Source organism: Polypterus senegalus, chromosome 3 (genome assembly GCF_016835505.1).
Source record: "Polypterus senegalus isolate Bchr_013 chromosome 3, ASM1683550v1, whole genome shotgun sequence".
NCBI lineage: Eukaryota > Metazoa > Chordata > Cladistia > Polypteriformes > Polypteridae > Polypterus > Polypterus senegalus.
The window spans coordinates 40,791,555-40,817,957 of NC_053156.1; the positions used below are offsets into that span (position 1 = coordinate 40,791,555).

At 37.5% G+C, this 26,403-nt stretch overlaps 1 protein-coding gene across 1 annotated transcript in view; it reads left to right on the top strand.

The window, feature by feature from the left end:
- Positions 1 to 26,403, top strand: part of tnfsf12 (TNF superfamily member 12) — an 88,210-nt gene that overhangs the window by 32,169 nt on the left and 29,638 nt on the right. Inside the window, exon 2 of the mRNA XM_039747020.1 lies at positions 12,624 to 12,705. Coding sequence (XP_039602954.1) covers positions 12,624 to 12,705 — 82 coding nt within the window. The remainder of the gene's footprint in view (positions 1 to 12,623; positions 12,706 to 26,403) is intronic.

A 26,403-nucleotide genomic window follows, 5' to 3' on the forward strand; every position in this document is an offset into this window, starting at 1 on the left:
TGAACTTCTAATTGTAGGGTCTCCTATAAAAAAAATGAAACTGGAAGGAGTTGGCGCTATATGAAGGGTTAGCAGCTATGCAAATTCAGTCATAATCTCTGCTTTATTTTTCACTTTTTCTCAAGTTATTTAAAGCACAAGACATCAGAGAGATACGTTTCTCTTCTGTTTTTGAGGTCTTATTCCTTGCCGCTATATTCTATCCATTGTACTGCACACAAAGCTCACCCCACGACTAAAGACAAAATCAAACTTGTTTAATTTTATCAGAGTGACTCACAGACTAGTTAGAGTTGTTAGGTATGTCAAAGTAGATGACTGACCTTCACGGGTGTGCACCACCGCTGACTGCCTCCGACTCGCTAAGATTATATAATAAAGGCAACAACTGATAATTAACTGCAAAAGCTGCATAATGTGACATTGCCTTTGGTTGCACAACAGTAACAGGTAGCAGTAGAGAACTGGCTTTTGCCCCATTGCCACTTGTGTTTGTGCCTCCTGAAAGTGTTTGCTTGATTAACATATATATAGAGAGAGGTGCTAATCCATGTCAATTCACAAAATATTTTGGCAAAAAATTGTAAACAACTAGGGTGTCTGATGCTGCACAGTGACAGCAGGTCAGCAATTATGAATTGTACGGGGCACATTTCAACCTCCCCAAACATAATTTACATCCTAGGTGTCCCAAGTATTTAAAGATTTTTTTTTCTTTTTTGAAAAGTATTCAATGCCACAAGGAAAATATGGAAAGTTCAAAAAATACAAAACAATAATAATCCTAACGCCACTCTATACATATAGTGGACCCTCATTATCACTTGTAGTGCCTGGTCCGCTTTCCCATTTGTACAATCTGGTACTCCCTCTTCCCATCAGTTGAGCCCTTGACTAGGGCCATGTCCACACTACTGCATTTCTCTCTATTATAAAAAAAAAATCTTGGAAGGAGACGAGACGTGATTTTCTCAGAGAGAGACTTTCACGTCCCGCGGGATGAGTCTTTGTGCCAAGAGATTTAACCATGCCCGGGGCCAGAAATAAAACAAAGTAGATGACAAAGTAGAACGATGACAAAAACGTTGTCGTGATACACATGCAGAGCAGATTAGAGATAATGGTAGTGCGAAAATTCGAAAGTCTCAAAAAAGGATAGTAAAGATCGCATTAGCGCAAATAAACGTAAATTATTACTCGGTTAAATAACGGAACACTGAAAAGAGATTGAATATATTGTTTGGATTTAAACTCAGAGTCGGAGACTTGTAGAATGTCTAATTTGTGTTGCCGTCAGAGAAAAAAAAGTAGTGTTTCTTCCCAATGAAGAGGCATTTCCACAAGAATTAAAAGATTTGTTTTTTGGTGTAAGTGAAATCTCACGAGAGAAATCATTTCTCATTTGTGTGAATGCTATTAGCAGACACATTTCTTGTAGAGAGAAAGAAATGATATTCACTCATGGGCAGTTATACGTCGCGTTGTTACGATGTAATTCCAAACACAGAATCAAAATTTAATGCGATATTCATGAAACTGTAAAAGCGAAAAGAGATTGAAAAGATGGGCATAGGTGATACGACAGAAGTGTGCAAGATCCCAGCAGCTGATCGAGCAAAGAGGAGGTAAAAAAATTAAACTGTATTTGTTTCCCATTGTATCACTGTTAAGAGGGGGTTTCAGAGGAGCGATCACGTTTCCTTGGGGTTCAACCACCCTCTTCGTAACGCGACCGGCAGAGATGTGAAGTGGCTGGCGCATAGCACAAGCCAGGGGATTGGTTGGTAAGCGAAGCGAGCAGGGGAATAAGCCCCCTAGTTTATTTAAAAACACAGATATTAGTCTCCATTTTTGCCTTTCATCTACACTCCCCCTGTGTTTTTGACTCCCAAAAATGAAGGCTTTTGGAAACGCTCTCCAGAGCCGAATACTTCTGAAAATGCAGCCTTAGCATTTCAGTGTGGACGAGCGAAATTTTTCAAAAAGACAGACTTTGATTGTGATTTGATTTGCTTGTGCTCATCACATAGCCTTTCCTTGATTGGATCCTGTTCATTGCAATGTCTCCTTACCTAATCGGTTTCCCTTCACAGAAGAAAACTATATTCTAATGTAGCGAACACAGAACATTTGCTTTAAATGGCACTTGTGGCATTGCTTACATATATGCATCTAAATTGTATTTTGTACAGTTTGAATGCTGCATACATGTGTAAAAGGCTAATAATTTACTGGTAATTACAATTTTGCATTAAATCTTGTGGCTGGTGAGGTTCTCACTACTTCAAGGATTTTTCAGGTGATGCTCAAATGCCCATTGTAGGCAAACATCTACATCAAATGCATTTTCAGTGGTTTTAATGTGGGTGAGGTACACCTCAACAACTATTCAATCACAGAAATGGCATAAACATTGTCATAAAGACTATATGATGAGGAATAAAGCGAGATCAAAACAAATATGGGTCTAAAGCCAAAAATGACATCAAATGTTGCACTTCAATATGTAAATCACTATCAAAGTCAAAATTAACTTGGAAAAGTCTTGACTCCCTAAACGATTTTCAAATAATTAACATTCAAGAATTGTTTGAGATTATCCTGAAGTTGAACACAGAGAGTAGCTTGCCATTATCTTATACTAGCTAATATAGCTTAAATAACCCGGCGTTGCCCAGGTTTTTTTTATTTGTTTGAGAACAATATAATTAAAAAAACCACAACTTTAAAAATAAAAATAAATTATCAAACAATGAAGACTCACTAAAGTGCTTGTCTGACTAAGTCACAGAGGAATGTTACATTGTGCATACATTTTCCAACTTCTTAAAATGAGAAAGTGCTGTTTTCTGTCATTTAAATATCATTAAACATATTTGTGTCCTTTTTCGTGATTATGACTGACTTATAAGCCAATTTAGACAACCTAGAGCAGTTGTGTGCTGAACTAGAGAACGTCACGCAGAAATCATGCAATCCCTGTTCCGTTAAAGGTTTAGAGAGTCGCTAAAATCCTAACACCAAAAAAGTCTGCACAGGACTTGCGGGTGGTCGAAACTTTCCGTAACTTTAAGTCAATTTCCAGGGCAAGTTCATGTTTTATAAATGCAAACTTTTTGCACTTGTCCGAAGTGAAGCAAGTTGTATACATCAGGCCCCTGGAGATGTTTAAGCAGCAAATAGTAGTGGTGAAGACAAGCAAAGGTTAGAAGAGCAGGAGAGCAAAACAAAACATAACCAGAGTCTGAAAGGGCAAGAAAAATGGTAAGTCGAGTAATGATAGAAGTCATAAAAAACGCAAAATCCTACCACTTTGAAACCTAACTATTGGTAAAAATAACAAAGAGAGTTGTATCCAAGAGGGATAAAGCAGTGGGCTTTGATTAGCTGTGACAGGATTCAAGGCGTCACTTTAAATAAAGAAGTAACATGATGGCAATAAAAAATGAACTTTGTCAGGTCAATTTCAAATGTGAAACAAATTAAAATCCTCAAGTAAAAACAAAATACAAAAGGAATAGAATTTCACATGTAAAATATGGCTAATACTACAAAGTGTTCCTGCACCCCATTAGCACCATATATTTGTACAGGGCAAGGCCAGAAGGGGTGTTATCTACAGTACCCTCGATGAGCCATGACATGACCTGACATGTTGGCGCTATACACTGCCCTCTAGGAACTTCTAATTCTGTAGGAGAAGTCTTGTACTGGAATCGGGATGTTGAATCCCCCAGTTACCTATCAGCAATGCCCCCGTTGGTTGTAGCTGCTTGTGTTTCTTTTACATAACACACATAAGTACTAGGGTGCTGTACCGTGCTAGCTATTATGGATATAGTGAGAAGTCAAGCAAAATGACCCCTTTTATTGGCTAACTAAAAAGATTACAATATGCAAGCTTTCAAAGCAACTCAGGCCCCTTCTTCAGGTAAGATGTAATACAGAGACTGGAGTTCCCTGTGTTTATAGACACCAGGACAGATAACAGCACCTTCAAGTGAGAAGACATCTTAGATGTAAAAAATGAGTAGACCTCTCCAGGCTAAGATTTATTTAGCAAGACAGGAGAACAATGTCTAGTCAAGATCTTTTAATAAGATAACTGTCCAACAGAGTCTACTGACGTTTCTGATGAGTTTTTCCATACAATGTGGGTCTGTAGTCAAGTTGTCTGGGACAGTCCAAGAGATGCAAACAATCCTCATATCTGGCCATAAAACTCTTGTCTCTGTTTAAACCACGTTGTAATGTGTTACATTTTAGCACGGGTTTCACTTCCCATTCTTGTCTCTCTTGCTGTGTTCTGACGTTTCCCATAAGCCCTGTGACTTTAAAGTCCCCCTCGCAGTGTCCATGGCTGCTGAGGTGAGCTGCTACAGGAACATCTGTGTTGCCAAGCTTGATGTGGAACCTGTGTAAGTTCATTCTCTGGCGGAGTGTTTGTTCAGTTTCTCCCACATAGAGTGCAGTGTCAGCACATTTCATACAGAGAATGAAGGTAAGCCACATTAGATGATCTGCAGGTAAAGGATCCCTCTGTGCGATGTTCTAGTCGGCAGTGTGGTGTAACTACGCAATCTGTATCATAAATGTAAGGACACGTTTTACATCTTTTCTGTAGGCAGGGAGGTGTGCCATTTTCTGTTAGTTCACTGTAGGAGTTTTGGACAATTAGTTGCTGCAGGTTTGGCGGTTGTCTGCATTATAGGAGGGGATCGTCATTGTTTAGCATTGGCTGAAGTCCTTTTATAATTTTTCTAAGTGCTTCAAGATGTGGGTTGTAGGTGACAACAAGTGGAATGCGGTTCTTGTTGTCTTTGTTTTTATATTCCAGAAGGTTGTCTCTTCTTATTTGAGTGTCTGTTGTTTTGGGGCTATAACCTTGTCTGATGAAATCTTGTCTAAGCTCCTGCAGTTGTTTATCCTGGTCTGAGCAAATACAGTTGTAACGTATTGCTTGGCTGAAAATAATGGTGTGCCTTATATGCTTGGGGTGGAAACTATCACTTCTCAGGTAGGTCCGTCTGTCTGTCGGTTTGTGAAAAACAAAAGTTACAAAGGTGTTGTCTTTCAATTGAATGGTGGCGTCAAGGAAGCTGACTTCTGTGTTTGGGTAATTCATCTTCAGCTCTATGTTGGGGTGGAAAGAATTAAATTCATTATGAAAATGGAGGAGGTTCTTCTCACTGGCAGTCCAGATTATGAAGATGTCATCTATGTAACAAGAGATACCGAGATACAACATTGGTTTTAAGATGCATGTTGTCATAAAATCTTCCTCCAATTTTGCCATAAATAGGTCTGCATAGTGAGAAGAGCTCAAGTAGAAGTCTTGTCCAAATGAAAATAAATTATGTGTCAGAATGAATTTTATCATTTGTATAACTGACTTTGTGGATAAATTATGTTGTTTGAGGTACGTTTCACATGCCACTATGCCATCATCATAGGGGATGTTTGTGTAAAGTGCCTCAAAATCCAAAGAGGACTGTTTCACTTATGTTAGGTAGAATGCCCAGAGGGGACTGGGCAGTCTAATGGTCTGGAATCCCTACAGATTTTATTTTTTTCTCCAGCCGTCTGGAGTTTTTTTTTTCTCTGTCCACCCTGGCCATTGAACCTTACTCTTATTCGATGTTAACTAATGTTGACTTATTTTATTTTCTTACTGTGTCTTTTTATTTTTCTATTCTTCATTATGTAAAGCACTTTGAGCTACTTTTTGTATGAAAATGTGCTATATAAATAAATGTTGTTGTTGTCAGTAAGGTCCCCTCAGGTAAGGGGCCTATAGCAGACAGTATTTTAAAGAAATCTGTGGTGTCCTGCGGACGAGAGGTTTAGGGATGTACTCCACCCAACCTGAAACATTTTCTGTAAAGGTTGGTTAAAGGTTATACCAGTAGTTAAAAGTAAACTCCATAAAACCCAACAATAAAATTAAATAATTCCCTTACAATTAGAAGTTATGTAAAGAATTAATATTATTATTAATGATATATATGTGTAAACACAGAGGCAACCTTTCAACAAAGGATGTAATACTGATTGAATTTGATGAGTGTAGCTTAATTAGTCAAGGGTGTCCAAAATTGTTCAAAATGCAGCTACCAGAAAGGTCCCAGCAGCTAGTTTCACTTGTGTACAACAAAACTGTACAGTCCAAGTGTCTTCCTTTTAAAGGTTTTAGTAAAACTGAAAGCAGACAGTTCAGAAAAAAAGAAAATAAAGATGAAAACTGATAATACACACAAAAAGGAAGAAAACATATGCGATTTTTCATTTAAGGATTAAATGTCTTGGTTACATTTCTTCAAGTTTCTCTAGGCAATCACATACAGTAAGGCTTCCTAAAGTTTGTAACAGTCAGACAACTGATGCCTTTAAACCTTTCTGTCTAATAGTTTATGTTTTTATTTGGCCGTCTAATGACAATATGAGATCATTGTATTGTCACACAGAGTTATAGCTGAATCCTAATTGTATTCCATTAAATTGTTAGCTTATAGGACTGAAAACAGAATCTTCTGTTATCTATGCGAGTAAGATTGTTGGCCCTAATAGATTATTCAGGGAGTAGAGACAATTGCTACATTTTACTTGATAAGAGCCATGAATTATTTGTTAACTCTATTTACAGATATAGATTTAATGATAAAACCACAAAGATACATTATATATGCCCTTAAATATTTCTAAAAGTTCATGTTTCTATTTTTAGTTGTCTAACTACAATCTGTGATCATTCTGTTGTCCCACTGAGTTATAGCTGAATATTAAGGGTATTCCATTAATGTTCGCTTATAGGACTGAAAACCGAATCTTCTGTTATCTTTGCAAATTTACCATTAACATTAACTTGAAAGGTTTGGCTCTTACAGTGATAGTAGTTTCAAATAACCTACAACTGTTATGCATTGAACATTCAAATGTGTGACTTTGTAAAGATGTTTCGGCAACATTTTTGAAAAGTGAGTCTTGCTCTCATGTTTAGAGCCAGCACTGCACAACAATGGAAGGTTTCAGAACGGGATAAGGTTGATGCCGGGAAGATGGAAATGCATAGCCAGAGGTTCAAATTAGAATGTTCATGGTGTAAACTATGGATAAAATGTAGAATTATTTTAATAAAGAGTTAAACCTTTTGAATTAGTATATTAATGTTATCTTCAACACAGGGTGCCTGTTAAAGAAAATAATCTCCCCAGAATGTTGCAGTAGTAGTAGTAGTATTGTGATTCTTATTTGTATGTGAACAAGTTGCTACCCTCCTGCAACACAATAAACATCATTTTATTGAATAAAGAACACACTTACCTGATGTTCAGTTATGGCTCCAGTTTATAAACATTTAGAAAAATCTCCAAGAAAAACTCCAGTTAGTGGGACTCTAAAGGCTGAGGTGATGATAAATTGTCATGTTTCAGCCAAGATTTTTTCCCTGGCTGGCGTTCAATAGATAGATAGATAGACACTTTATTTATAGATACTTTATTAATCCCAAAGGAAAATTCACATACTCCAACAGCAGCATACTGATAAAAAACAATATTAAATTAAAGAGTGATAACAATGCAGGTAAAACAGACAATAACTTTGTATAATGTTAACGTTTTACCCCCGGGTGGAACTGAAGAGTCGCATAGTGTGGGGGAGGAACGATTAGGACGGTGACAGCAGTCTGTTGCTGAAGCTGCTCCTCTAACTGGAGATGATCCTGTACAGATGTCAAACTGTCCAGCTCCGTGTCTACAATAGAGCCTGCCTTCCTCACCAGTTTGTCCAGGCGTGAGGCATCTTTCTTCTTTATGCTGCCTCCCCAGCACACCACCGCGTAGAAGAGGGCACTCACCACAACCGTCTGATAGAACATCTGCAGCACCTTATTGCAGATGTTGAAGGATGCCAGCCTTCTAAGGAAGTATGTCACGTTTCTTGTCATTTTTCTGCCATTTATCTATGTTAATGATACTTTTGTTTATTATCTGCTTTGTTGTCAATTCCTGTGTTCTGTTCTCTAAATATGGAGAGTCTCCCACAGTTCCTGATGGTTCATTTTCATTTTGGAGTGTTTATTTGTGTTTTGCTGCGCTTTGTACCTTTTGTGATTAGTGGATTTCTGAACCTGTGCTCTGTTTTTGACTTTGTTTTGGATATTGGATATTGGGACCATGTTTGCTTTCGATCTCTTCCTCTTTCTTGGCTATTCCTTTTTAGTGCTCCGCAGAGCTTCATTGTTAAACTTACAAAGATTCCTTGAGGCCTTTTTTAACTGTATCTGGAGTGTTGATGGTAAATACTCTCCTGTGGGCAATTTTGGTGATATTTATGGAACTTATGTGCTTTTAGGACTCCTAGTTCACAACATAAAGAAATAGTAAGTCTTGGTTATGGCTTTAGTGAGGAGACTAAGGTGACTCAAGGTAAAGAGTATATCTAGCAAGCTAGTTTATATTTTCTGTAAAATGAAATGGGATTAAGCATTTTAAGATATTCTTGCTATAATGGTGCCAGAAAGTGTCTATATAATGTAGCCCAATACAGAATCAATTAAACACTAAAATAACAATTTCTCTCTGTGCTTTATTGAATCTTGATGTGATCATGATTTATAGCACAGCAGACATGAAAGTTAAAAAAGCAACGTTCTATTTCTGTTCATGTGCTGACAATCATCCTCATTCATTTTGATTTTACCTGCACGTTATGGCTTCTCTGTGGGCAGCGCCTCCTGATCCTAACCTGCACCATAGCATGTATTGTGTGTCAAGCTTGATTGGAATGCTACCCTACATTGTCCTCACGGCTCAGTTCTGCCTGGATAGCAGTGGCTGGATGGGGGTCCCGAGTGGTTGACTGCTTTTGAAGCTGTGGTTGGGTTGGCTGAAGTGTTCAGATTCCTCCTACAGATGTACCGTGATTAAGTCACATTTGTTTAAATGTGCTTTAAATGATGTAATCTGTTATGTTGGTATATTTTAAAAAAAGTTTATTATTGAATCGTGAAAAACCTGATTAACGAGATTGGAAGCCAATAATGAGGCTTAAAAGAAGTGCTCGATCCATCCATTTTTTAGAACCTACCTGCATCATTAGAGAATTGCAAAGAACTACTGCCTAACGTGACAGACCCCATTCAGGATGCTAGTCCACCACAAGACACCCTTGTACAGACTTGGAGTTGCCAATTAGACAAATGGCACAGATTTAGAAGGACACTGAGATAGATGGAGAAAATACTGTGACGACATTGTGGCCTACTGAGTGTTTAACACTAAAACACAAGACTTACAGTTTCATTTCTTCTTTAAATTCATTGTGTGAAAGTGACCTCCAGTAGTAAAAAATGTATGTATATGTAACTATTAGTAATGAAATCCAGTCTTTTAAATTATATAATGATAATAATATGCAGACTTCACATAAACCAGGGGTGTCAAACTCAGATCCTGAAGGGCCTCAGTGACTGCAGGTTTTTGTTCCAGCCAATTTCTCCATTAGTAACCACTGACTACTGCTAATCAGACTTCTTTTGGTTCATTTTAATTGACTTTGTAACATTTGGACCTCTTGTTTCTTTTTTCGTTGCGTGGAGTTTGCATGTTCTCCCCGTGTCTGCATGGGTTTCCTCCCACAGTCCAAAGACATGCAGGTTAGGTGCGTTAGCGATTCTAAATTGTCCCTAGTGTGTGCTTGGTGTGTGTGTGTGTGCCCTGTGGTGGGCTGGCGCCCTGCCCAGGGCTTGTTTCCTGCCTTGTGCCCTGTGTTGACTGGGATTGGCTCCAGCAGACCCCCGTGACCCTGTTTTTTTTTGTTTTTTTTTTTTACTTTCTTATATACAAAGTATAGGGAAAGTATTTTCCCTGAGTCTGAAAATACCATTTTTGGAATTATGTCTGTGTGTGTGTGTGTGTGTGTGTATATATATATATATATATATATATATATATATATATATATATATATATATATATATATATATGATATATATATATATATATATATAGATAAACTGAGTATGCTTTCAGTTAGAGAGAGAGAGAGAGAGGTTAGGAGCTGGCGCTGATACAGCGCATTGCGCACCACCACATGACAAACCATCTCAGGATCCCAGATTAGGACCCGAGTGCAGCCATGCTACAGATGACACCTCAGTACCACACTAGTTAGGTCAACCACATTTTGCATAGAAGTTACAATTAGGTACAAAATAGGTATAATTTGATACTAACCCTCACCTATTCTGTTTCTCTTCTTGGTACTCAAATGTGGCATGCCAAGTTTTTGTGCCCGCTTATGGTAAAGTCATCCCTGATGGGGGATCGCAAGAATTATGGGAAAGAGGGGTCCTTTCATCGGATTGGCTGGTCCAGCACTGTTTCAGCTGTGGAATGGCCAAATGTGGGAGGCAGCCTGATGGATGAGCTCCCCAGGATTATAAACAAATCCAAGTCATATTATGTGATGTCATCCATTGTTAAATTCTGCTACGTACTTCTAAAATTTGTATTTTTTTACTGTATTGAGGATTTGTTCTGTTCTGTGTATTGTATTGTTTTGTATTGCTCCCTTCTTTTTGACAACCAATGCACAACCAACCTACCTGGAAAGGGGTCTCTCTTTGAACTGCCTTTCCCGAGTTTCCTCCATTTTTTCCCTACTGGGGTTTTTTGGGAGGTTTCCATTGTCTTCTTAGAGAGTCGAGGCTGGGGGGCTGTCAAGAGGCAGGGCCTGTTAAAGCCCATTGTGGCACTCCTTGTGTGATTTTGGGCTATACAACAATAAATAGTATTGTATTGTAAAATGTAGATTTCTAACAACTTTTGAGCTTTTTCCACTAACCGGAAGTGGTACTTTACCTGAAACGTTTCCCCAAAACTACTGAAAAGTTGATGATTTCACATCACATTGTGCTAAAGCACCACATTCTAATCATTTTTTGTCGCTATGCATTTTTTCGAGAAGTGACCAGTCTTTGAGATAATCGCAATTTTCCATTGGACATATTTGAGAAAGTTTTTGCTTTACATAAACAAACTTTTCCATACAAGTATTACATTACTTAAGTCTCTTGCAACTTTTGACTCACTTCTGCTGACTGAAAGTGGTAATTTACCTGAATTATTTTCCAAATTAAAATTATCATGGCAAATTTTTTATTTATGCAGCTGCAGAGTCCAATTTATTCAACTTTACTTTTATAATGCTTGTTCGATATATCATTAATTTGGTTTGATTTTGTTGTTGATGGTTCTTTAATGTACGTAATATAAAAATATAATCACTGTCTTGCAGTTTCCTCCTCAAATATCCCCCCCATATCTGAGTATATGAGAAAGTCTAGGGGAGACCACTCCAAATCAGCAAAACAGAAGTGAAATGTTAAGCATCCCAATATATGACAAGCTATGATAGGGGATTAAAAATCCAACCAATGTCTTAATTCTTGTTATTAGTGAAACTTTTATTTAATTCAATGGCCTGTTAGTGATCATATTTTGCCACACCAGACATTTTCAAAACTGAGAGCACCATCAGAATGCTCTGTGGATCAAAACAGATCCATATTTCTCAGGCTTTCACAGGATGGATACACAGGTGCAAATCAGATCAGGTTAGCTTGTTGTGTTGGCCCACTTTGTACAACGTATATGATTATTGTTTAACTGGTGAATTAAGGATCTCTTAAAAAGCAAGCAAAATAAAATTAAGGCAAAAAAGTGTGTTTATCAGTAGTAATTGGCTAGTAATTAATAAAGTGTCTAGGTGAAAATCCTGCAGCCACTGTGGCCCTCCAGGATATGAGTTTGACACCCCTAACATAGTAATTTACTAAAGTGGCATTTGGTGCTGTAAGGACATATCTCAAGTAATTGTGCCACACCATCACATTTAAGGGTTAGCTAATGAGAACAGGTAAAGTGAACTGAAGTAAAAGTAGGCCATCTCATGAGACGGTACGGGTCCTGACGTACTACTGTCAAAAACCAACCCAAATACTGTACCTCACAGCCAAATCATAAAGTGCAAGATTTTGCCCATCTACATGGATACTCTCGAGTAGGATGACTTTGTTGCTACTGCTGAAATAATAATGTTGTAAATCAAGTGCCTTTTTCTCTGGTGCTTCATCAAACCAGGGCAGGTCTAGGCTGCCTCAGGTTTGAAGGCGATGCCCATATTCACTTGGAGACAAAAGGCAGCTGGCTAAAGTCTCAGTCCTAATACACCATCTGCTGGATTAAGCATGGGAACAATCAGAAAAGCATGGATGGATGTGAACATGTGAGAACACAATATGCTTAAATTATTAATAGAAAAACTTACATATCTCACTAATAATATCATTTTGTTCATAAGATGTACAATTTCTTGAATTCTAGAATTAAACAGAAAGTGTAACATTTTGGTTAAAAATACTACACGGTGGGCGCAGTGGGTAGCGCTTGACCAAGTGAGTGACAATGTGCTATATCTAAGGATGCTCCCCTCGTTAATGAAAGAGGTTTGCATCAATCTGCCAAGAACTAATCAGGATTCCTAATTTTAGTCTTCTTATTTGTGTTTCTGTTTATTCAGCACTTTAATGATGCTAACTCCTTTGTTTCTGTGTATTCTAGCTGGACTCCAAGCGAGAAGCCATCATTCATCTGTTGCTGGATGAGAAGGGGTTGCTGGCCAGCAGGAGGCACCGTAGAGAAGGTAGTGTATTTCATGAGGGGTACATGGTGCCCACCTCTCATTTAAAGGGAGCTCATTTCTGTTGCACTCAGATCCAGGGTAAGGCCAAAAACTGTAAGAGGCGAAGGTAACAACCTGAAGGGCAACCCATAATTATGAGACTAGTCAGATGAACAGATCAATGTAGAAGGCAGATTATTCATGCAGTGTATCATAATTTACCAGTTACTGAGGTAAATTATATGTAGGAATTGTGTCCTAAATGGTGAGCTTCACACATCTTTAATAATTCCAGTTTTCACTAAATAAATGGCAAGAGATGCACATATTGACTTGGCTAATATTTTATGAGCATTTGCTGTAGTACCATGGTGTTGTACCGTGTTAACCATTATGGATGTGGTGAGAAGTCAACCAAAACAACACCTTTTATTGGCTAACTAGTAAGATTAGAATATGCAAGCTTCGGAGGCAACTCAGGCCCCTTCTTTGACAGCTTGCATATTGTAATTTTTTTAATTGAGCCTTTGCTAGAAGACATGAAAGTTGTCAGACAACAGTAGAGGAAGCAAGGGGAATTGATAGAACTTTGACTTTTTACAAAAGCTCTTTATACTGTATACTGTGTATATATATATATTGTAAAAGAGCAACAAACAACATAAAGGTTTGGGGTTTTCCGGCCCCGTATATTGCAAATTATCCACAATAAACTCAAAAGTTGGTCAAAAATATAAACAAAACGGTTCATATGCGCGACCCCTTCAGAGGCGTCGGCGGCCATTTTATAGGGGAGGAGCCGGAAGTGGAGGAATGCTGGGAAGGAACCGTGAGGGAGGATGGGACTGCTGACATCAGGAAAGATGGCGGAGGAAGGGCGGAAGTGGGGCGGGAAGGCTATGATGGCGGAGCGTCTCTTTTCCTGGAAGACAAAGGAGAAAGGTTAGTACCCCGCCACTCCCTACCGGCGAACGTCTTTCGAAGCGGTTTAAGGTCCGTCCGCGGTCTCCTACTCACGCATGCGTGACAATATATATACTAATATATATATATATATATATTTATCTATACTAATAAAAGGCAAAGCCCCCTCACTCACTCACTCACTCACTCACTCATCACTAATTCTCCAACTTCCGTGTGGGTGGAAGGCTGAAATTTGGCAGGTTCATTCCTTACAGCTTCCTTACAAAAGTTGGGCAGGTTTTATATCGAAATTCTACGCGTAATGGTCATAACTGGAAGCAGTTTTCTCCATTTACTGTAATGGAGATGAGCTTCAACGCCGTGGGGGAGTTTCGTGTGACATCATCACGCTCCCACGTAATCACGCAGTACATAGAAAACCAGGAAGACCTCAAAAAGCGCTCAAGAAAACATGCATTATATAATTGAGAAGGCAGCGAAACAATAAGAAGCGGCGAGTGACATATACAACCATATTCATGAGTTCTGCTACTTGAAACAAAGCACGATGTAAACCTACACTTTAAATTAAGTTCATAGACAGGCTGCGCTGGCGTTTGTAATTTAGTGCCTGCCCATATAAGGCCGTCCGTCAGCGGCAATCCAATAGCAAACTGCCACGGGTAAATATTCACGGGTGAAGGACTGTGCTTATGGAGAGGAAGATGAGATGGTCAGGGTGGTGTTTGACACAAACTCAGCGAAACTGCGAGAGAAAGTTTTAAGTGCCAGGACTAAGGTAACATTAAATAAAGCTATGGACATAGCGAGATGGCACCAGCACAGCTGGGAACCTTCGATGCAAGTACACCGAGTGGCTCACGTGAACTGGCGCAGTGCACAGATAAAAGCAACAGTTCCAAAAGCTGAACAAAACCGAATTACACAATTGAAAAGGCAGCAAAAATATGAAGCGTCTGATAAGCATATTCATAAATCCAGCTACTGCGGAAACAAAGCACACGGTGGAAAAAGTCAATGTCCCGCTAAAGGAAGACAGTGTAAAAAACCCGTGCATGCAGTGTGTCAGGTCTCAGATAAAGAAGAAGACGAGCTGTTTATTGATGCAGTAAGAAGCGAATCGATGAATGAAACCTGTCATCTTTACAGCGATTGACAAACACGGAATGTAACTTGAACACAACACATCCTACAAATACGAACCTGATTGAAAGAAATAATGATAATCAAATCCTTGATGACAGCAACACTCAGTAACACTCACAAAACAAATACTGTATATTGACAGTCATGTTACGTTATTTTTAAAATGATCCCTTTTCTTTTCTACCTTTTTTAACACACTACTTCTCCGCTGCAATACGCGGGTATATATATATGTATATATATATCCCGATCTACATACTCGAATAATGGATACTTTATTAGCCATCAATGATTGTTTTGGTAAAGCCATACTCAGTGTATTCATTAGATGAGCGGTAAAAAGTAAGAGCGAGGGAGGATGACTCATTGAGGCATGCAGGCTGTAGTGAGCGTCAACTCTATCTGAATTGCGCGATCACATTTGAAAAAATATATCTTTTCAAGTTCTATTTAGTCCATATGTGTCAAACTCAAGGGCGGGCCACATCCGGCACGGCGTGTAATTATATCCGGCCGCGAGATCATTTTATATACTGTATTATTGTTATTAATGGCCCGGGTATATGAGCGCTGGTAACACAATAAACTACAGATCCCATAATGCAGCGCTTCAGCTGCCTTGCGAACACTTACCGCGTTAATCAAGTCTACCTTATGATGCTGCAAGTTAGTTGCGCACTGAGTTTGCACGGCGCTTTGGTGACTTTGAAGAACAAAAAGTCCGTCTACATGCGGCTCGAACCTTGTGCATGTTTGGTAGCACATATCTGTGTGAGAAGCTCTTCTCAGTGATAAAGACTAACAAAACAGCACACAGGAGTCGCCTCACTGATGAGCACCTGCAATCCATCCTGAGAATCTCCACAACACAGAACCTCACATCAAACAGAAACGAACTTGTGGCCAAAAAAAGATGCCAGGCGTCCAGCTCTAAAATGACATATGAGCAAAGACAACTGAATGATTTGATTTGTTATTGCACGTAAGAGCGGAGTCAACCGTTTTAACAAACAGCGTATTGCACTGATCTGAAATAGCTGTGTGTGTATATATGTAGATATGTATGTATATGTATATATATGTTTATATATGTGTGTGTGTATGTATGTATATATATATATATATATGTATTTGTGTGTATATATGTGTGTGTATGTATGTATGTGTGTGTATATATGTGTGTGTATATATGTAGATATATGTATGTATATATGTTTATATGTATAGATATGTATATATATATATATATGTTTATGTGTGTGTGTGTAAATATATATATATATGACAACAACACTCATCACTCACAACAGTGACAAAACAATTACATTGACAATCAGGTTACGTTATTTTCAAAATGTTTCCTTTTCTTTTCATTGCTTCTTTAACACACTACTTCTCCTGCTTGGCTGGTATTTTACTAGTATATATATATATATATATATATATATATATATATATATATATATATATATATATATATATATATATATATATATATATATATATATATATATATATATATATATATATATATATATATATATATATATGCCAGCAACACTCATGAAAAAACAATTACATTGTCAATCATGTTACATTATTATTAAAATGTTTCCTTTTCTTTTTCATTACTTCTTTAACACACTACTTCTCTGCTGCAAAGCGCGGGGATTTTGCTATATATGTATATGTATATATATGTATATGTATATGTATGCATACTGTATATATGTGTATGTATATATATGTAAGTGTGTGTGTCTGTGTCTATATATATGACAGCAACACTCATATCAGTGACAAAACAATTACATTAACAATCATCTTGCGTTATTTTTAAAATGTTTCCTTTCCTTTTTCATAACTTCTTTAACACACTACTTCTCCGCTGCGAAGCGCGGGTATTCTGCTATATATATATATATATATATATACAGTGATTCCTCGCTATATCACGCCGACTTTGGCTTCACTCTATCAGCGATTTTTCTCATACGGCGCTTATGTCACTATGCATGCTTTCTGAGAACTTTTATCTAAGCCCCACGTTGGCTCCTAAACGTGCTGCTTTTTCTAATCCTTCTGACAATAAAACTAAGTGCCGGAGGAAGATGCTTACTATCCAGGAGAAGGTGAAACTCTTGGATATGATCAAAGATGGCAATACCCTACAAAAGCCTCCTCACGCATATGAAAAGACAGCGCCAGCAACTTCCTATCATGATGTTCTCCACCCATTGCCTACTTCTAGTACTCCTTCAGGGGAAAAAGACAACAACGCACCTGCTGAAGATACTGCACCACCTGAATACTCTCCTACTGACGTCGTGCCTTCATAGGTTAGTGGTTGTGTGTAAGAACTGTGGTGTGTGTGTATTTAAATGTGCAGTACAATAATCTACTATATAAAAGCGGTTGGGATTGTCCTTCTGTCCCATGAGTGCAAAGCGTAGAGGTATTCCGCTTATCACAGACTTACTACTTACAGCTTGCGATGCGAAGTGATGCGATGTGAGCAGAGTTCTGGTGCTCTCATCGTTCCCTTGCTTTTGTGCACAATGCGCTAGAAAAATAGACAAAATTATGTCTCTGGAAATAATTAATGTTGATGGAGTACAAATGCCTCACCGCATAGTAAATATCAGGGGAGATGGTGCTTGCTTATTCTCATCTATAGCTTATTTAGTGCATGAAACTCCGTCTTTAGCGGTACAGATTAGGGCTGACATTGTACGACTTTGGACAGGCACTCGAGGAGATAAAAAAACCTTAGGTTTTCGGGAGATGCTATGAATGGGCACTTTGATGTTCTCCTTCCCTACACTTACATGCCTGATTTACACATGGAGCGCGCACATATTTGAGGATAAAAGTCGGTCGCCTTAAAAGGCGGGTGAGCCTAGTAATAATATGATATTTGTAACATCTAATATGTCTTATGTTCTCTTATTTTGTCTAATATATTAGGTAATACGAGTGTAATGGTGACTAAAGGGTGTCATGTCTAGAGGGCTTTAATAATGTTAAAAAACTTATTTAGAAGGTCGCGAACAGGTTTTCTATAATCTAACTGCGAAAATATGCGATTTATAAATAAAGAATCCTACTTCGTGAAAATTCATTTATCATGGTAGAGTCTGGAACGGATTAACCGTGATAAACGAGAGTTCACTGTATATATCTATATATATATATATATATATATATATATATATATTTTGTCACGCACGCACACACGCGCGAGTGGGAGACCACGGAAGGATCTTGACACACCTGGGAAGACATTCGCCGGCAGGGAAGGGCGTGGTACTAACTTTCTCCCTATGCTTCCTTACAGGAAAAAAGACGCTCCGCCACCATAAGCTGGGTTTGCCCGCACTACGTCTACTTCCGCCCTTCCTCCGCCATGTTTCCTGACGTCATCGATCCCATCTTCCCTCACAGTTCCTTCCCAGCATTCCTCCATTTCCGGCTCCTCCTCCATAAAATGGCCACCGACGCCATGATTCGGCGTTGTGCATATGAACAGTTTTTTGTTTATAGTTTTGACCATATTTTTGAATATATTGTGGATTGTCGACAAAATACGGGGCCGGAAAACCCCAAACCTTTTTGCTGTCTCCTGCTATCTCTTTTACAATATATATATATATATATAATGTATGTATATATATATATATATATATAATATATGTATATATATATATATATATATATATATATATATATAATATATATATATATATATATATATATATATATATGTATAGTGGACCCTTGACTTACGAACTCAATTCGTTCGCGAGGACTGGTTGTAACTCAAGTTGGTTGTAAGTCAAGACTATTTTTCCCATAAGAAATAATTGAAATACCCATAATGCGCTCCGAACCTCCCACAGCAACACTTACTTAACCTTTTCATAATAAAAAAGGGTTGTATAATGTGCATAATTTACCAAAACACCAAGAATCTTTCTAATGTACTAACCAAAAAGTTATAAAAAGTGCCTAGCCTACCAGAAACAACAATTTCACACTGTACTCACCATTTAATTTGACATCTTTGGGCTGCAGGAAGGGAGGAGGAGGAGAATGAAACAGAAGGTGGTTATTGTTTAGAAGGAGCCTCCTTATGCAAATCTTTTCTTTGTAAAATTGTCGAGATGGTGGATTTCGACATGCTGTACATATTAGCGAGATCAGTCACACGAACACCACTCTCACTTTCTGCACAACTTCTTTCTTCGTTTCGATTGTGATCGCTGTTTCTCAAGTTAATAATGACAGTAGTCGAGCACTCAGCTCAAAGCTGGTCACATTGTGAACTGCTGTAATAATACACTCCAAAGCAAGCCGGTCAGCCTGATGACATCATCATGTGCCGCACCAGACTGCTAGCTAACATCCCTTAACAATCGCTTTCTTTCCCTTCGTTACCTTCCTTAGCAATTATGCGTCTTGCTTGCCATGGTCTTAGTGAATTATATATATAGATAAATCACTGCACTGACTGAAATTACGTCCACAAACACATGTATCTGGGCTCCGACTGACGCTTACGAACGCTCTTGGCTGTTTGTTTACAATCGCACAAGCGGATACACATGACCGCATTCGGGTCGTAATGCAAGATGTAGGTCGTAAATCAAAACCAAAATTTTGGTCGTAAATCAAGTTGTTCGCATGTCAGGCCGGTCGGATATCAAGGGTCAACTGTATATATATACAGTATGTATATACATATAATTTATTATTTATTTGTATAAATAAAATTAAAAACAACAAACACTTCTGACTTGGCAGTCCCACTCGAATGAAGTATTATGCAGGCACACCTGACACACTTCTGCTGAATAGTTTGTTTGCTGAAAGTCCTTAGTGTTTGTATCAGAGGGAGGACATGCAGCATTGTTCATGAGGGCATTCAGTTTTGATATAATTCTCTTCTCCTCTACTACCTCCAGGGGGTCCAGAGTGACCGCATAATTGGGCTAGTCCTTTTAATTAGCTTGTTGATTTGGTGAGCTTTTCTTGAAGTGCTCTGTGGCTTCCCTTAGCCTTCACACCACTTTAAAATAATGCAGTTTCGTAAGGAACAGATCATAAACTGCGTATTCACTCTGTATTTGTTGGGTTGTCACTATAAATGGATTGCTAAATTTAAAACAGTGAACCTGATCTATTAGGGATTGTATAATAAATAACCATCAAGACATTAGTAGCATACATGGCATTCAATGGCACAGCATCTGTTTCTTCTTTTAGAAATAGCTTGTTTGAGGAACTGAAAGACAACAGTCATGATAGAAAGTGTATTCAGTTTAGCTCTAGAATTATAAACCTGGTTATCTAAGATAAAAAAGTGAGAAGGAAGATGTTACTTTAGTCCAATTTAGGCCCTATCTTAAAATGAAAGATTCAGAGACACCTATCAATCAAATGTAGAAAGTGTGCCATTAGGTTTATAGTAGGGAGACACTAAATTCAAGATAGTTTGTGTTTTACATTCAGGAGATTCACATCATGTAGTTAGTAGCTGTTCCAAACTGTACTCTACAAACAAATTTTAAGGACCAGTGTGTATTGTCAATAAAATTCACATCCAGTCTCTTCCTGATTTAGTTGATACCTAGTATTTCTTTTTTAATCTCTGGTGTAACAATTAAACTTGAATAAAATTTCAAAAAGTATAAAAATATAATTGAAACAATTGATGGTGGTCCTATAGGTAATGGATTTAATTTGATTTTTTTCATTATGTTATGTCATTGTAAAGCTTTTTTCAGTTTTTGATCATCAATTCAACCTCCCCAAATGTTATTCTTAGATATTCATGGCTGTTGATGCAACAATCACAGGATATATTGGGAGTTTTAGAGGCATGCAGTATAGTATTTAATGCATAGTAAAAAATATTTTTGGGATGTTTTGGGTGTTAAAGTATTTGGTTACATTAATGATGCACTCATATGAGAAATGAATGTAATTAGTTCTCAGTTTTATATCCAAGGTATCAATTATACCATAAAGATTTAAACAAGGACCAAACAAAGGTTGTAGGCCGCCACGTACTGACATATTTTTTGTAAAGCCAATCAATGTGTTGTGGTTTTTTTTTGCATATTACTAAAGAAGGTTAAGAAATATAAATTATTAGTGCTGTAATTTCACCCACATTCAATGAAATTCTTTTGGTCTTCAGAAGCACAAGGTGTCTTTGATGGGTTTCAGGTCTTGTTTAGCACAATATCAGTGCCATGTCATCCTGACAGTTCACTGCCCTTTTGCAATGCTTTAAGAATGAAAAGGCAGAAATACTTTTTTTTCTACATAGCGATTCAGAGATGAAAAAACAGGCAAAGGTCAAATGAGTGAATCTTTTCTATCTCTTGTTGCAGCCAGATCACTGAACAAAGGTGAAGTGAAAATACTGTTACACAATTTTTTTAACCAAGAAGATTATAACTAACACAGGCAGTCTCAGAGTTGTAAGGTTTCTATCCAGTCTCAGATAATCAGGAAGTCCGTGTCCTCTGACACCTTTATACCCTCTAATCCAGTTTGTCATGAGTTGTGATCTTGGGCGTCTTACATAGCAATGAAATCCAAAATGGCGTTGGATACTATTAAAAAAATGCTGTTGCAATGTTAGATATTTTTAACACATTCAATGGTTGCCTTTAGTACAAAACTTTAAATATGAATTCTCCATATTCGAATACCCCCTTAAAGACACAGAACACAAAAAATACTGAATAAACCCATGAAATGTTAAAGTAAAAAAACAGAATTGTAACACCTTCAAATTTGGAGGCTGTCGTCTAAAGCGTTCAAGTAGAAGCTGTTTTATCAGAACATTTGTCAGACAAATTAAACCCCTGTGTTATAATTTGTCATGGGACGTAAAGGACAACACCAAAAAAAGGAACAATGATTCAATAATTAATTAAAATAAAAGAAATAAAGCTAAAAAAGCCAAGACAAGAATCAATAAATTAAATAATAAAGGCAACATAAGACATTCCAAAATTGAATCTTGAGGAGATCCAAACTTTTAAAAGTAGCCTATAAAAGCAAATTTTATAAAGCACTTATTTTTAAAAGATAAGTGAAAAAGACCAAAAACAACAAAAAGATTTTTAGAATTTTTTTTTTTTTTTTTGATTTTTAGATTTTTTTCCTGCAGACTAAGAAGAAAATTGAGGGTAAGAGAAGAAAAAAATCAAAATAAAACTTAAACAAAACAATTGTAAGGGAAAACCAAAATACACAAAACAAAATGAAGACTGGGGATGATGTGCTTCAGACGCCCTACGTGCATTTCTCAAGGAAGCTAAACAAAATTATTATGTAGAGTTCTGGAATTACCAGCCATAAAAATAACCAGCAAAAAATGGTAACTCTGGCTAGAGAGGAATGAACAACCTCTTATAATGTATACTGACCACAAAAATTGAATTTACAGTATTTAAGAACTGCCTAAACTTTAAATGCAAGAAATGATACATATTTTGTATACTGTAGATCAGGAAGACAAATTTGAAATAATCCGGTATTTGAACAAGAACAGGAATTAATTATTCTAACAGAAAATTTCACAGCAGCAGTTCATGTAGACACTCCACTAGATTTACTGGAATTGATAATGATTCTTTGTTTATGGAAATTTAGCAGTTTCTAGAATAAAATGTTACGTATTGAGGCATATCTGCTGGACAGCAATCCATACTGATATCAACAGCAACATTTGTGAAATCCGTAGCAGGGTCAAGTCTAGTAACTGTTGTGGGTTGTTGTTTACTATACCCACTGTAAACCATATAAGGGAGAATATCACTGTGGACATCATTACCATTTTATTCACTATAAGCTGATTCTGTCTGCAAAGAAATAGTCCAACATTTTCATTAAAAATGTCCATATCCATGCTTTAGTGAAGTATCAAAAACTGCCATTAAAGTCAATGTTGGAATATTATCTGGAAATTAACAGTCAAACAGAAAAGGATAGATTTAGAAACTGTAAAAATTCACTACCTCACTTCTAATTTAATTGTGAAGATGTTTTACCAATTGCAGGGTACTCTAGAATTGTTTACAAGTTACAGTGCACTGGACTATTACCTTTTGAATGTCAGTATTGGTATAATCCCCAAGTCGTCAATTCTTTCATTGATTAGTATTATTCCCAGCCTTTCCAATTATGGAGAATGTTAGAGTGCTCTTGATTAGGTTGTTGACTACTAGAGCATCTATCAAATGTTTTACTTTCACATTTACTTATTTGGCTGCTGCCTTATATGCAAGACAACTTACAACATTTATAATACAGTTGGTTACATTTCCTTTTTTGGTTTTCTAATTGGAGCACAGGCAGGTAAAGTGACTTGCTCAGGTTCACAAAATGTCAGTAGTTGGATCTGAACCTACAACCTCAGGGTTTGAAGGTCAAAGCCTTAACCACTACACCACACTGCCTGTAAGGTCTAACCTTGAGGAAAAATAGTTCAGAATGTTCAACAGTACGTATGACTCTCTATGTGAGATATTCAGTTGATAGTTCTGTTCTGAAATGAACCCCAAGGTATGCTGGTCTATCTAGGATCATTGTTAGGTATGTGATGACCACATTGTGTAATGTCATCACGGCTGTGCATACTGATGAGTGTCTAGGCTCAATCCTTTTAAGGAAAAGAATTAGATTGGAAAAAAGCTTTGGTTTATTTGTACTTCGAATGTAGTTTTGTGTTTTAACTCTGATACTTCTAACTGCGTTGTGTGTTTTGACCTTTTAGCAAATTTCTTTGACTATCCTTTAGAAAAGCTTTAAAAGTAAGATCATATTTAATCTCTACTACTTACCATTATCAATCTGACTCATCCTATTCAAACATGAAAATAAATAATATAATAAATTATGTGGCACTGTATACATGAAAGTTATTGGAGCAAAGACTCCATCCATCCCACAGTGTGGAAGAAATTGTTACCTTAAATATATATACCTATTAATAATCAACCCGAAGAACTAGGCAGGAGGAAGCTTGTCCATTGCGTCTTTTATTTAATCTTGAAGAGAGATACACTCCATCATATCAGCCTGTGATAGAGTGGTCGCCAAGTAAAGACAGAGAGCTATATTTATAGATAACCAAATTTACAAAGCAGTGCTGAATTTATGCTCACTCTGATTCGTTGACTAGCTTGCATTTACTCTGATTGGCTAAAATACATGAGGTGTTTTAGTAGACAGCAATAACCACTTCAAAATAAAGTCTGATTTCTACTACATTCTTGATCCTTGCAGTACTTTTTGCAACTTCTTAAGTTCTTGTATGAGTGACATCTGTCAAGTCTTAAAGGATCTTACTGGGTGTGATAGTCAGCGAACTTCTTGAACCATCGCCTAGAACCTTCTTGTCCTTCATTGTTCACTTGACCTTTATGTGGTTTCCTGATATGCCTGAACAAGCTTCTGACATTTATTAACCCTTTTTATAATGCTTCTAAGATAGATGCTATATTTCAATGTGGAAAACATACCAAAACACTTTATGTGCAATAACTATATTACATCTGAATGACAATGTGACCCCAAGTCTAGATTTTCTTCCACAGCAATGTAGCAGAAGTGTAATAAAATAAAGCACAAGGGCATTTAGACATGCTCAATTGCTCCGCCCAAGATACGCAGTAATAAGGGAAGACCTGCTCCCTGGCTAAATGAAACTACGCGATCGCTGCGCCGCGCCTGTCGAACTGCTGAACGGCGTTGGAAAAAAGATGGACTCTAAGCAGATTTTTAGGACTTCTCTTTTCAATTTCCAGGCTGCAGTTAAGAAAACTAAACAAGATTTCTTTGCCGATTTAGTATCCCGTCATTCTAAGAATTCTAGGGTCTTATTTAATTCAATGAATGCAGCCATTCACCCTCAATCTGTGATGGGATTAAATTGCACTGTTCATTCATGTGAGCAGTTTCTATCATTCTTTGTCAACAAAATTGATACTATCCGCTGTGGTATTGTTAAAACTGGCCATGAACTTCCTACTGTTAATCATGGCATTGTCAGAATCCTTTGATATAGTTTCTTCCACAATTTAAAAGAACTATTGACACCCTTAAACCAGCTCTCAGCCCCCTCGACATAGTACCACCACGCCTTATAGAGGAAGCCTTTGATGTTTTGGGCCCATCCTTACTATCCATCATCAATGATTCTATAAGTGCAGGGGTTGTGCCCTCATTTTTTTAAACATACTGCAGCCAGTCCCTGTCTAAAAAAGGCAGAATTAGATCCTGGAGTTTTAGCCAATTTTCACCCAGTTTCCCAACTGCCATTTCTTTCTAAAATTCTAGAAAGAATTATTTATAATTAATTGGTCTATCACCTTAACTCCAATAATTTATTTGAGATCTACCAATCTGGCTTTAGGTGTTATCATAGTGTTGAAATGGCCTTCCTGAAAGTTTTCAGCGACATCTCTATTATTACTGACTCAGGTGATGCGGCAGTCTTTCTCCTCCTTGACCTGTCCGCTGCCTTTGACACTATTGACCATGAGATATTGCTGATGTGGCTTGAACATCTTGTTGGGCTTAAAGGGGCTGCTCTTAACTGGTTCAGGTCATATCTAACTGGTAGACACTTTTCAGTGACTTTAAATTCCTCTTTTTATTCTACTGCTCCTCTTAAATGTGGTGTTCCTCAGGAATCCATTTTGGGTCCTATTTTGTTCTCTATATACCTTCACCCTATTGGAGCTTTTTAGGAAATTTAACATTTCTTTTCACTGCTATGCTATACTCAGGTTTATATTCCTGTCTACAACTCTGCAATAAATCAACTGCACAACTGTCTTTCTGAACTAAGATCCTGGATGGCTAATAATTTTCTTGATCTGAATCAAAATAAAACGGAGGTGCTTATAGTGGGTCCATCAGCTAAAGCCCAAATTGGTCTTGGACTTCTGGCTGTTTCTCTGTCTTTTGCAAACCTCAAGTCCAATCTTGGTGTTATCTTTGACAGTAACCTCTCTTTTGAGAAACAAGTTAATTCTGTAGTCAAGAGTTGCTTTTTCCAGCTTTGTCTATTAGGTAAGATCAAGCCTTTTCTATCTTCTAGGATCTTGAGAAAGCTACTCATGCTTTTATTCTTTTCTCGCCTTGATTACTGCAACTCGCTGTATTCTGGGATTAGCAAATCCCTGATACGCAGGTTACAGTTGGTCCAGAATGCTGCCGCTCGCTTTCTGGTTGGGGCAAGAAAGTCTGACTCTGTTTCTCCAATATTAGCTTCTTTACACTGGGCTGCCTGTCACGTTTTCAATTGATTTTAAAATCTTGTTGCTAGTTTTCAAATCTTTACATGGGCTTGCTCCTGTCTATTTTCTGAATTGTGTGTTTTACACCAGCCATCCAGAGTGCTTAGATCTTCTGGTCAGTTGTCTCTTGTTGTCCCTCGTACCAAGTGTAAAACTAAGGGGGACAGGGCTTTGCAGCTGCTGCTCCTCGCCTGTGGAACTCTTTACCTCATCATATAAAGGAGTCGTCTACAATTGAACTGTTCAAAACAAGATTAAAGACTCATTTCTATTCACTTGCATTCCGTGACCTTCAGTAATACTGATGGTTTCCTCATTGTGA